This window comes from Pseudophryne corroboree, chromosome 2 (genome assembly GCF_028390025.1).
Source record: "Pseudophryne corroboree isolate aPseCor3 chromosome 2, aPseCor3.hap2, whole genome shotgun sequence".
Taxonomy (NCBI): Eukaryota; Metazoa; Chordata; class Amphibia; order Anura; family Myobatrachidae; genus Pseudophryne; species Pseudophryne corroboree.
The window spans coordinates 962,544,110-962,557,674 of NC_086445.1; the positions used below are offsets into that span (position 1 = coordinate 962,544,110).

The window sequence follows — 13,565 nt, forward strand, 5'->3', positions numbered from 1 at the left end:
GTAGCGTTTTCATCCACACGCCCATAAAACGCCGTGTTTCCGCCCAGTAACACCCATTTCCTGTCAATCACATTACGTTCGCCGGAGCGAAGAAAAAGCCGTGAGTAAAAAAACTATCTTCATAGCAAAATTACTTGGCGCAGTCGCAGTGCGAACATTGCGCATGCGTACTAAGCAGAAAAACGCTGCGATGCGAAGAAAATTACCGAGCGAACGATTTGGAATGAGGGCCTATGTGTGTTTCAGTTTTTACTGCAATGATAACTGTGGTGACAGCACAGAGCACTATTGCAGCGTACCTTGCTTCCAGACGGAGCCCAGCACTAACTTAAGCAAGCAGGCCCAGCTAGGAAGGAGAGATCACCTCCACACAGGGGCCACCAGGACACCATAGTGGTTCCACCGGAGGCACAACCGTACCAACGCCTACCATCCCCAGTCTGTAACCAGCGGAGCAGGAGCCCGTCGGTATCTGCAGAAGATTCTCAGCACTGATGACACAGCCACAGCAGGACGGCAGTTCAGGAAGGAGCTCACAGATGCCAGCGGATGCTGTGTGTGTGACCATATCATACAGCCCCACCAAAAAGCTGGTGGACCATTATGCTATAGATAGCACCTATCCTTGTGTGTCAGTGCCTATTTCCCTATAGATTGTAAACTTGCGAGCAGGGCCTTCCTACCTCTATGTATGTTATTACCCAGTTTTGTTTTATCACTGTTGTTTCCATTAGTAAAGCGCAACAGAAATTGTTGCACTATATACAGTAAGAAACTGTTAATAAATAAATGTACAATCAGTATTCAGCAGATATGAAAGTCACTTACTGCTGCCTGAACAGGGCCATCACCGTTTTCCTGACCCTCTGCCAGAAAGATCTCTGTGGTACAGGGAAGAGAATACAATATGTGTTAGGAGGAGAAAAGCATCTATCCAACATCAATGATGGCTGGTGTGGGGGAACCCAAACAGTAGGCCTAATTCAGACCTGATTGTAGCTGTGCAAAATTTTGCACGGTACGATCAGCCACCCTGACATGTGGGGGGACTCCCAGCTCCGCGTGTCTGGCCCTCCCCCTGCCGCACAGGTACAAAAGCATTGCACGCTCTCCGGGTCACAGCGGCTGCATGTGACATCACGCAGCCGCCACAGCCCGCCACACCACACGGTCCGTGCATTCCTGCACTGCCTGGACCGTGCCCCCAAAATGGCAGCCTAATGCCGCCTGCCCACCCCCACCCCTGCCCAGCGAACGCCTCTGCCTGTCAATCAGTCAGAGACAATTGCTGGGCTGAGATGCTCATAGCATCTCTGGCTTGCACCAGGGCACTGCGGCACCTGTGCATGCGCAGTTCAGACCTGAACGCCTGCTGTGCAAAAACACACAGCAGTGTTCAGGTCTGAATTAGGCCCATTATTCTGTTATGCACATTTCTCTGAGCCAAGGAACCAGGATAGACCAATAGACAGTCTTAGACAGATACCAGGGGTGGTGTAACAAATAATCTAATAATCTATGTGCAATTGTAGTGATTGAATAGTTATGTAACACAGACCCCACCGCAAAACATTGGGGCAGATGTATTAACCTGGAGAAGGCATAAGGAAGTGAAAAACCAGTGATAAGTGCAGGTTGATAAATTAACCAGCCAATCAGCTAAAATAAGCAAATTGACAGTTATGAGCTGATTGGCTGGTGCATTTATCACCTTGCACTTATCACTGGTTTATCACTTCCTTATGCCTTCTCCAGGCTAATACATCTGGCCCATTGTTATCTATTGTAGAACAGAGGGTACAATTTGATGTGCAGATATATAGTGACTTACCAGTCTCGTGGCTGCAATGGCTGCCCCTGCCTTTATTAGGCGGATTAGTTCTGTGGATAAAAAGCAAAATAACAGTCATTCTGGTGCCCTGACCTCTCCAGTTGCCAGTTTATGGGCAGCGTGGCTTGTAGAGTCTATCTATATGTTATACACTATGTGGGACGCAGTGTGTATCATATAGCAGCTGCTTATACATCTCTGTAACTGTTCTATACATGTTGGTGACAGCAGCGATCACAGTAACTCTTATACAGGCTTCTATAGCGCTGTACAAAGCACAGGCCACAGGCATTTTTAATTTGATAAAAAGGGAACAGGAACAAACACCCCCTATAGAAAATGCACTGCGCTACCACTTTATGGTCCAATCAGACATGAGGGGTGTGTCACATGTCATGTGACTCCACCCCTTCTGACAGGGATATAGGGCAAAATCAAGCCAAAATCTCAGTAACTTGATGTGACGCATTCACCAGCTGTTAGACTAGAGGGCAGGGGACATGTCTACACTACTAGCCTGTTGTTACCTTTCATATGCACATTACAGCCACTACCACCAAGCATACAGGAAGCGGTAGGACATACACGTAGTATTTTACTAATAAAAACATACATAAAGCTAAAGCGTGCCATGTATTCAGCCACCAGTCCCATGAAACGATCAGTCCATTAATACACACTGCATGTTACATGGCGTAGGAAACATAAGCTCTTTAACAAATGGAACATTTGTAGTAAAATGACTGACTTTTTAATGTGTAGTACAAATGTTCCTGCATGGTGTCATGGCGGCGGCAGCAGCAGAGGGAGCAGGCCTGGCCAGCAGCATGAAACAACCCCTTGACAACAAGCAATTACAGTGCCAATTTTAAGTGTGGCATGGTGCTAGGGGGCATTACTCTGTGGGTCTTAATATGGTGCAAGGGGTATTACTGTGTGGGGCATAATAAGGTGCAAGGGGCACTACTGTGTGGAGCATAATAACGTGCAAGGGGCATTACTGTGTGGAACATAATAAGGTGCAAGGGGCATTACTGTGTCAGGCATAATAAGGTGCAATGGACATTATTGCGAGAAACATAATAAGGTGCAAGGGGCATTACTGTGTGGGGCATAATAAGGTGCAAGGGGCATTACTGTGTGGAACATAATAATGTGCAATAGGCATTACTGTGTGGAACATAACAAGTTGCAAGGGGCATTATTGTGTGAGACATAATTAGGTGCTAGGGGGCATTACTGTGTGGAAAATAATAAGTTGCAAGGGGCATTACTGTGTGGAACATAATAAGCTGCAAGGGGCATTACTGTGTGGAACATAATAATGTGCAATAGGCATTACTGTGTGGAACATAACAAGTTGCAAGGGGCATTATTGTGTGAGACATAATTAGGTGCTAGGGGGCATTACTGTGTGGAAAATAATAAGTTGCAAGGGGCATTACTGTGTGGGGCATAATTTGGTGCTAGGGGCATTATTGTGGGGCATAATGCACCCCCTTCCCTTCCCAGCATTATATGTGTTGGTATCAGAAAAGCGATTAGTATAATTTACCAAAAAGTTGCCTCTTCAAGGCTTGCGCCAGCCTTGTGGGGTATTCCACCCAGTCCATCTTTCTATTGGGAGCAAACAAATAATAAAATTATACATATGAATATATCTGCTGGAGAACTATAGGTCAAAGCAAATGAACAATCTGTACTGCAAAAGACCATATGACATTCATGTCAGACAGTATGAATATTAAAACACCAAAAGACAATAAAAGATACAATAAGAATAGTATAGAAACAGTAAAGGCAGAATATAAATAATTATACTAATATGTTAGTTACTAAATCCTTTGTAATGGATGCCCACTGACAGTCAGTGAAGGCAACTTAGTATAAACCTTGTACTGAAATGCCATCAAATGTGACAGCTCTAGCAAAGCCAGCTCCTAAATCAGAGAAGCCAAAAACCAATAGCATAAGCTATGGGGGAGAGTTATCAGAGCTTGGAGAGAGATAAAGTACCAACCACTCAGCTCCTAACTGTCATTTTTCAAACACAGACTCTCTCCAAGCATAGATACATCTCACCCTAAATGTATTAAAGTAATGGGACAACTAGCTCATTCTAACTGGAGGCGTAATAAGATATATGTTTATATACATATTATATATATCAAAATATATATATTTTGCATGCCAGCGGCCACTAGATGGCGCCTGAGGGGGCAATTCACGCGAGCACAGCCGCCGGCGCTGACATTACTGTTATGTTGTTCCGGCTGGTAACTAGTTAATCATACTTTTGTTGTCCCAAAACCTACCTTACATTTGCTTTTTTTGCTACTACAGTACATACAGTATAGTTGAATACAGAGATATTCTAATTGTTAGTTATACTATTAGTAGTTTCTGCATGCTGTATATTTATTAACCATTTAATAACTAGAAAACATAGTAAATAACACTTACATGACTTGTGCGCCTTCCACCAGCCCAGTAAGGCAGCTTCCACCAGCTCAGTAAAGCGGAAATGGACGCTTGTGGGTATAGTTAGAGCTCTGATGCACTATGACATCACAGTGATCTTACATACCTAGCAGCCACTAGTGTTATAATGCAGCATGACAGCATGATGATAATAACAATGTAAAAAAATAATACTTTTGGATGGAAATTAAAATAAAAGACGGCTACCAACACTTAATACCAGGAGAACGTATATAATAAGGGTGTAAATAGTAATAGATTACAGAAGGACAGGTGAAATTAGGTTCTAAAAGAAAAACACTTGTGAGATATGTATAAAGATCATAAATAGAATGGATGGCTCCCAATTGGGGACATGTAGCTAAATAAATGTGCGTTAAGAGCATGCGATTAGGGACTTTATACATAGACGAAAGAATCTGGCACTCACTATAAATAGATATAGCCGACGGCACTCAGGGATAATAACGACACAAACACCAACCACATGTTACACAGCCGGTGCACTTATAGCCTAATTTGGTTGTATTGAGAAAATGTTCAGGGGAAGATTTACCAAACTCGTTGATATCTGCATGTACCAAAAAACCACGTATGTTTTTACCACGGAAGTCATAAGTTGTTCATTAGCCATCCCAGATAATTCCTTATCTGATTTAATAATTGGCCAATAAGATTTAATGGCATGTCTGGCCTTATAGCTAGCTATATGAAAGCGGTTAGCCCAAATAATTGTGTTAGATATGGGCTTTTTCCTTCGAGATTTTAAAGTATTTACTTGTGGTATAGAAACCACTTTTTCCTTAGTTGCTAATAAAGGATAAGATTGAAAATTTTGAGAAATTGCATAAATTGAACTTGGAAAGGGATACGACTACTGATTGGTATGCAAAATTAAAATAGTCCGCTAACAGCATACAAGCGTGAACTAACTAAATTCAAAAAAGAAAAGAGATGTAAGGTCGATGCAGACTATGAAGCCAATACAGTATACCAATAGACACAGACTAGGAAGTAGGGAGAGACAAAAAAAAGCCTTTCTTTCGTAGAAACCACCAACGTGGATTTGATACGCCAAACACATCTGCTGAATTAGTGTCTTCGGCCAGTGATGGCGAGTATTGCAGCAATGGAGCAAGACCTAAGAACAAACTAGGCCCTATATTGGCGACTACACGGTCCTGAGAGAGAGGCGACAGCGTAGATTCTCCAGCCATGGTGGACTAGGGGAAAGGGGGAGGACGTGGAAAAAGACCCCCATTGCTTCCAAGAACCTAGTAGTAAATCTATAATTTTACAACCTCTCTGTTATTGAGGAAAATGTATTGGCTAAAGGTCTCTCTTTTGTTCCCTCTTAATCCACTTTAATGGCAGGTGGGACTGCATACACTATGACGACAATTGAAATTGAAGGAGTTTTCCTCTAAAAATAACCTTACACAGAATACTGGGACTCCATGTCTTCCTGGATGACTATAGAGATTGCTACCTAGATTGAACTTTGAACCTCAGTTTTTTAATCCAACCATCAAAACATATATGAGATTACTCAAGGATCAAGTTTCTGATAACATTGTTCAAATTCCGCAAATGCAACATAATCTTAATAAAGAAGAAGCATCTGCATTAAAAAATCTCTTGAATAATACCAACCTAATTTTTAGACCTGCAGATAAAGGGGGTGCCCTAGTGATCATGGACTTAAAGGACTATAAGGAGGAAATTGAAGACCAACTCAGGGATGGTCAGGTGTATCGTGCATTACCAAATGACCCTACACATATTGTTCAAGAGGACTTGCGCTAAGTTCTTGAAGGAGCAGTGGACAAAGGAATTATTAACCAGCAATCGATGAAAGCCCTTATTTCTCAATACCCTATAGTCCCTGTCCTATACACTATCCCTCTAATCCATAAATCCCTGAGCAAACCTCCAGGACGCCTCATCATTGTGGCAAAAATAATCATTATTTCAACATATAGCAGTATACTTGGATGCATTATTCCAGCAGTGCATTAGACAACACCCTAGATATCTATTGGATACACCTACATTACTGCGTAAGTTAGAAATGTTTCCCAGTACTCAGAGTGAACTATTGATGGTCAGTATGGATGTTAAAAGCCTTTACACAGTTATTTCACACAATGAAGGTATTTGTGCAGTAAAAAAGTTTTTGGAACATCACCCATTATATCAGGGCCCTGATATTCAGTTACGGTGTTGCGACTGATTCTAATTAAGAATTATTTCTTAAGATGATGGTAATTTTTTTTCTCAATTGGCTGCGCCATGGTGTCGAATGTGGCCCTGGCGTTTGCTAATATATATATGCTTATGGTGGAACAGGAAATATTCTTTGATAAACTGGAGTTTGCAGAGCGTATTTGTCTGTATACCACATATATTGATGATTTACTTATATTCTGGAAGGGCCCCATTCATGATCTTATAGCATGTATTGATAAGCAAAACAGCAGCTCTAGCCCGGTTAGACGGACACATGTGGCTTATACTGGTTGTTTTAATTTTCTTGATGTGTCCATACACCTAAATGATGGATTGATTTCTATATCACTGTATGCAAGGGAAATGGATCGTAACAATCTGTTACATCATAGTAGTTTCCATCCACAAAGTCTAGTGAAAGGACTTCCTTACTCCCAGATGCTCCATGTTAAACGGATCACATCTGATCCTATAGTTGCTGATCAACAAATTGATGAAATGGTACAGACATTTATTGAACGTGGTTACCCCAAAAAGGAAATACTTGCTCCAAAAAATAAAATTGCTAAATGTAATAGAAAAGATCTACTTGTACAAAAAGAAAAAAAAAACAGAGTGAAGGCCGCATGCTCTGGGTTAGTAAATATACTCATGTTAGCAGATCTAGTAATAAGACAGCTAAAAGGCTTTGGCCGATTGTAAAAACAGATCCCGAACTTAAACTACAGGCAACTACACTGATGCCATGCTACACACGTGGACGCAATTTTCGTGATATTCTTGTAAAATCGGACATCACCAATTCAAATGTAGATTCTGGTGATGCTAAAATTAAACGTAAAGGTGGGTGCATCAGATGTACATGCACTACTTGTAAGTTTACTATACCAGGAGATACTTTTTTCCATCACCGATCAGGACAAAAATATATTATCAGACACACACTTAGGGGTACATGTACTAACAAGTGATAAAAATGGATAGGTGAGCCAGTGGAGAAGTTGCCCATGGCAACCAATCAGCATTGACATAACATTTTGAATTTGCATACTATGAAAGTATAAAGAGGTTGGTTGCCATGGGCAACTTCTCCACTGGCTCACTTCTTCACTTTTATCACTGCTTAGTACATGTCCACTGTGACAGGACGGTTCCGTACGAAAGCACTCACCGCTTTCGCGTCCCGTCTCCTGTGCACAGAATGGAAGGTCAGGTCACACGGGACCTGGGCACATAGGGGATTCCCGCTTACCGTCAGTAACCGCCTGTTACTGACTCCACCCACTGCGCTGTGGGCGGGTTTATGCTGCCACCACCAAACTCCTAACCTGCCGTGGCGTTTGAAACCACGGTTCTGCTCTGTATGTGCCGACGAACTGCCTTACCACACCTGTGTGGTGTTGACGAATCCCCACTAGTCACTTGCTAGGCCTCTACCGCTAACTGGTGGAAGGCGGAACTTGGAGACGTTAGGTGCTTCCCTGGACAGCCGGAGGACGGGGCTATGTTTGGCATAACCCTGTAGGTCACAAGATGAAGCAATCTTCTTGAGGCAGATGTATATTTGCTCAATAATAGCCTTAAAAAAGACTCATCCCTATTGCTAGGGGCAACAGCATACAGCAAGATGTTCCAGCAGAATGAAGATGGTACAATTACAAAACAACTCTGGAGGCACGCAGGTCTCCTTTTTATGTCAATTTTCCACACAGTACAACAGGGGGTCATGTCCTCCCTGAGCCCTTTCTATCCAATCAGGATATTTTACAAAATACCAATAAATAAATTACATTTCAAAAGGAGATAAGTGCAATAAAACAATATCCTCCTTCCTGTCACCCAGACAACGTTTGGTATCAGATTAACATTCACTATTGATAAATTTATCACATAGCTTCAAATTACAAATGTTTCTGGTCATTCACATCTTCAGGCAAACCCAGTGTTTGGGGTTACAACAGGAAAGGCTATACAACACAAACAGTCTTCCTTCCTGCATCTGCCATTCAGGATTCGTATATCAATTAAATCATTACATGAAACAGGTTCCAAGCCCAGACTACTTTACATATGGGATAAGGAGATCCCTGTGAGTAACATCTCTCTCTAAGGTACTTACACATCAAAAGGTTTTGTCATTCACACCTCTCTGCTAGGACAGGGCCATTAGCATGCCACTTCCTACTGACAGGAGATGATTATTCAGACATTGATAAGAGTAAATGCATTTTCCCCATTAATATACAGGTGACCATATCTTGAATATAAAATAAATACAGTTAAACATGCAATCCTACAATTGTGCACAGAGCACTACATATGACATGTTAAAACACATCATTAAACAAACTTTTAAACAGTCCGCGCCCAGCGCCGTAAGTACATTTAACAGTGACGCCAAGCGCCCATTGTCCCTTAATATGGCGCCGGTCACGAGGGTTAACCCCTTCAGTGCCGCAGCGGCCATTGTCCACGTGGGCTGGGGGTCTCTCCGGCCACACTCCTCCCCCCCCCCCATTCAAGCGGGTCAACCAGGGACCCATGTCCCAACGATTTGGTCCCTGGTCCCGCAGTCCTTAATGGGGTTTCCGGGAGTTCTTTGGGGGTTCAGGCTCCTCCTGACGTGACAGTCCATCCGCATTGCTATGAGCCTTGCCTTGCTTGTGGATAATATGAAAGTCATAAACCTGAAGAGCAAGGCTCCACCGCAACAGTCTGCCGTTTTCCCCCGTGGTGTGCTGGAGCCACCGTAATGGATTATGGTCCGCTACCACCGTAAAATAGCGGCCATACAAATAGGGCTGAAACTTCTTCACAGCCCAAACAATAGCCAAACACTCCTTTTCAATTGTGGCATACCCCACCTCCCGCGGTAGCAGCTTTCTGCTCAAATAGGCCACAGGGTGCTCCTGTCCATCCGGCCCCTCCTGGCTCAGTACTGCCCCAGAGTCCATACTGTGACGCATCAGTCTGTACAACAAAGTTTTTACTATAGTCCGGCGCCATCAGTACTGGGGCTTGTACTAGAGCTGTTTTCAACGACTGGAATGCCAACTCACATGCGGTTGTCCAGTCAACTGTCTTGGGAAGTATCTTCTTAGTCAGATCAGTCAGGGGTTTTGCCACGGAACTTAAGTCAGGGACAAAACGTCTGTAGTACTCTGCGATCCCTAAGAAAGCCAGGACCTGTCTCTCGGTTGTGGGCCAGGGCCAGTCGTGGATTGCCTCCACCTTCGCTGGTTCAGGCTTCACCTTACCTCCCCCCACACGGTGTCCCAGGTACTGTACCTCTGACATCCCCATTTGGCACTTGTCTGCCCTGATGGTCAGACCTGCCCACCGAATCCTCTCTAACACCAACCCCACGTGCCTCAGGTACTCTTCCCAGGTTCGGCTGAAGACAGCAATGTCATCCAAGTAGGCCTGGGCGAAACCTCTGAACCCCTTCAGCAGGTCATCAACCACACTCTGGAAGGTGGCTGGCGCATTCTTCATCCCAAATGGCATGGTTTTGAACTCAAACAAGCCAAAGGAGGTGATGAAGGCGGACCGTTCCTGAGCCTCGGGAGTCATTGGTATCTGCCAATACCCCTTGCTCAGGTCGAACGTAGAGATGTACTTTGCTCCAGCCAACTCGTCTAACAGTGCGTCAATGCGGGGTAGGGGATAGGCGTCGGATTTGGTCACTTCGTTCAACCGGCGGTAGTCTACGCTGAACCTGGTTGTCCGGTCCTTCTTGGGAACCAGTACAACGGAGGCGGCCCAGGGACTGTTGGAGCGCGTGATTACGCCTAGCGCTAACATCTCCTGCACCTCTTGGTAGATACTCGCCTGCGCCTCTGGTGAGACCCGATACGCGGGTTGCCGAATCGGCCTATGCTCATCAGTGTCTACATGGTGGGCACGTAAGGAAGTCAGGCCGGGCTTCCTGCTGAACTGGGCCTCAAAGGACTGCAGCACTGACTCCAGCTGCTCCCTCTTGGGGCTACCAAGCTCACTGCTCCAGCTAACTTCCTCTACACCACCCTCACCCTTGGCATCCGCGAGGAGGTCAGGAATGGGTTCTTTTCCTGGTTCCTCCATCGGCAGGCAGCACACAGCGGCTACCGACTCCACACGCTCGTGGTATGCCTTTAACATGTTTACATGGTAGGTACGCTGCCTCTTTCCATCGCTGTCAAATGACACCACGTAGGTGATGTCGCTTAGGCGTTTTGTGACCGTGTACGGTCCCGCCCAGGCAGCCTGGAGTTTGTTCTGACGTGTGGGCACCAGAACCAGCACCTTCTGCCCTACTTCAAAGACCCGAGCACGCGCGCCCTGGTCATACCAAGTCTTCTGATTGGTCTGTGCTTCCGCAAGATTCGCTTGCGCTAGTCCCATGAGATTCTCTAACCGATCTCTGAGCTTCAACACATACTCCACCACGGACTCCTCCTGGTGGATCAGCTCCCCCTCCCAAGACTCCCGGAATAGGTCAAGAGATCCACGGACTCTGCGGCCATATAGTAACTCGAAGGGCGAGAATCCGGTCGACTCCTGGGGCACCTCCCGATATGCAAACAGGAGGTGCGGCAGGTATCGCTCCCAGTCTCCTCCCTCCGAAGTCACAAATGCCCGTAGCATCTGCTTCAGAGTGCCATTGAATCTCTCGCAAAGTCCGTTAGTCTGCGTCCCTTGATCAGTTAGGATCTCACTGGGGAACCCTACTCTACTAAATATGCCTAGCAGAGCATCCGCTACCTTTTCCGCAGTGATGGCGGACAGAGCCACAGCCTCTGGATACCGGGTAGCATAATCCACCACGGTGAGGATGTATCTCTTCCCCGATCTACTGGGCACAGGTAGGGGACCTACTATGTCCACGGCCACTCGTTGGAAAGGTTCCCCGACTATTGGCAAAGACCTCAGGGGAGCCCGGGCACTGGGGCGTCCAAACCGTTGGCATACATCACAGGACTTACAGTAGGTCCGGACGTCATCCGACACTCCGGGCCAAAAAAAGTTCTGTGTCAGGCGCCTCAGTGTTCGGTCCCTCCCCTGGTGTCCCGCCAAAGGAATTTCGTGTGCAACTGACATCAGTTGCTCCCGAAAGCTCCTGGGAACCACCAGTTGAACTTGCTCCCGCACTGGCCTATCCCCTTCTACCTTGGATACCCGGTACAGTAACCCTTTCCACCAGGTCACACTCCCTGCCCCAATCCCAGCAAGGCCGCTGCCAGCTTGGCGCCTCATACCTTCCAGGGATGGGTCAGAGAGCTGACCTTCCCTAAACTCCTGCCTGCGGCCCTCACTTTCTCCTAAGTCTGGACACTCTACAGGGGGAATATTGGGGTCAGTCAAGTTGGGGTCAGTCATGGTAGGGTCGGGGTGGTCACTCATACTCACCGCCGGAGTTGGCAAACCACTAGGGACAGGAGGTTTTTCACTGGGCACCCCCACAGGATTCAACAAACTGGAACCGACATCCTCTGTGTTTGTAGGGGACGTAGGCCCACCAGAGGCAAGGGGCAGATGTGCTGATCTGGCCGCTGTGGTTTTTTCCTCTGGGATGGCTGACGCTGTGGTTGGCAGTTGTTCAGCCGCTGTGGTCTCTTCCTCTGGGCTGGGCTGTGCTGGCATAGACGATGAAGACTGTAGTCTGGCCGCTTGACTCCGGGTGATGGCGTTCGCAAAGGCAGTAACGATTCCTCCACCGAGATCATTCCCCAAGACGACATCAGTTGGGAAGCCATCCATTACGGCAACATCTCTTAGCTCTTGTCCAGCTCCCCAGTCGAGGTAGACTCTGGCTATGGGCATTTCTCGCTCTAGCCCATCGGCCACGGTAACTTTTGCAGTGCAAACCTGCAGTACTGCAGCAGGATCGACAAGGTGGGGGCTCACAATGGTTATGGAGGCCCCAGAGTCTCTTAAGCCTTCGCCCTGCAGGGACCCCACTTGGACCGGCTGCAGGTGCCGCCACATATTTGGTGGGGGCTTCTTAGCCATACAGGTGACTCTCTCCGCAGAGCCTACCTGTTCCTCGCCACACTCCATCGGACTGACAGGAGGGGGTACAGTCTCTGAAGGCTCACCTCCATGGGTTAAGCAAGCAATCCGGGCTCCAGCACTCGGATTTGGGGCACAAGTCTGGGGTGCTTGGGATGCAGGACAGTTCATCCTCAGATGTCCGATTTTCCCACAGCCATAGCACTTTTTGTCCAGGCGTGGCTCCGATGTCCTCTGATTACTGGCAGGGGCACTGTGGGGCGGTTGCTGGCCAAAAGCACCCGGGTTGGAAGATGCTTGCTTTGGGGGGCGATGAGCTGAAGAGGGGTGTCCCCCTGGTGGTACAGTCTTTTGGGGCTGGCTGCTGGTTGGGCGCTTCTGCCCATGTGGCCGAATTGCCACATACTTGTCTGCTAACTGGGTAGCCATCTTTAAGCTGGGTGGCTCCCGGTCTAGCACCCACTCCACTTCTGGGGCGCACCTACGATAGAACTGCTCCCTGCAGATCAGGTCGATCAGTGCGCCCCATGTAGTGGCTTCCGAATCCTTTACCCACTTCACCACGTACTGCCGCAGCTGGGTGGCGAACTGCTCATGGGTGCTGCTAGGATTCTTGTGCAAGTCTCTGAACTTCTTCCTGTAAGACTCTGGAGTGATGAAGAATCGCTGGAGGAGGGCCCGTGAGACTTCGTCGTAGTCCCCACAGTCCTCCGTGGCCACTCCTCGATAGGCCTCCAATGCCTCTCCATGCAGAGTGGGCACAAGGTGTCTCACCCACTCCGACTTGGGTAAATCGTGTAGTTTAGAGAAGATATAGGATTTAAGAGGTTCTAGAGTGCGCAATACAGACCGGAAATCAGCTTATTGATATATATAAATGAAGTTTCACCTACTTCACACGTATGTCACAATTTTACACAGATAATATATTCCACTTTAGCGCTCTCCGGATTTAACACGTCACTTTTACATGCATAAATCTTCCAAAAGGACGCAACCTATATAATATGTGTCTCTGATGGCAAATACCAAT

The 13,565-nt window shown here is 46.5% G+C and overlaps 1 protein-coding gene across 2 annotated transcripts in view; it reads right to left on the bottom strand.

Moving 5' to 3' along the window:
* Window positions 1-803: 803 nt before the first annotated feature.
* LOC135050152 (uncharacterized) overlaps window positions 804-13,565 on the bottom strand; it is a 194,909-nt gene continuing 182,147 nt past the window's right edge. For both annotated transcript variants that reach the window (XM_063956352.1, XM_063956351.1), the window contains exons 11-13: window positions 3,387-3,448; window positions 1,832-1,881; window positions 804-881 (exon numbers count right to left, since the gene is read on the bottom strand). In XM_063956352.1, coding sequence (XP_063812422.1) covers window positions 825-881; window positions 1,832-1,881; window positions 3,387-3,448 — 169 coding nt within the window. In that variant the 3' untranslated portion in view covers window positions 804-824. The remainder of the gene's footprint in view (window positions 882-1,831; window positions 1,882-3,386; window positions 3,449-13,565) is intronic.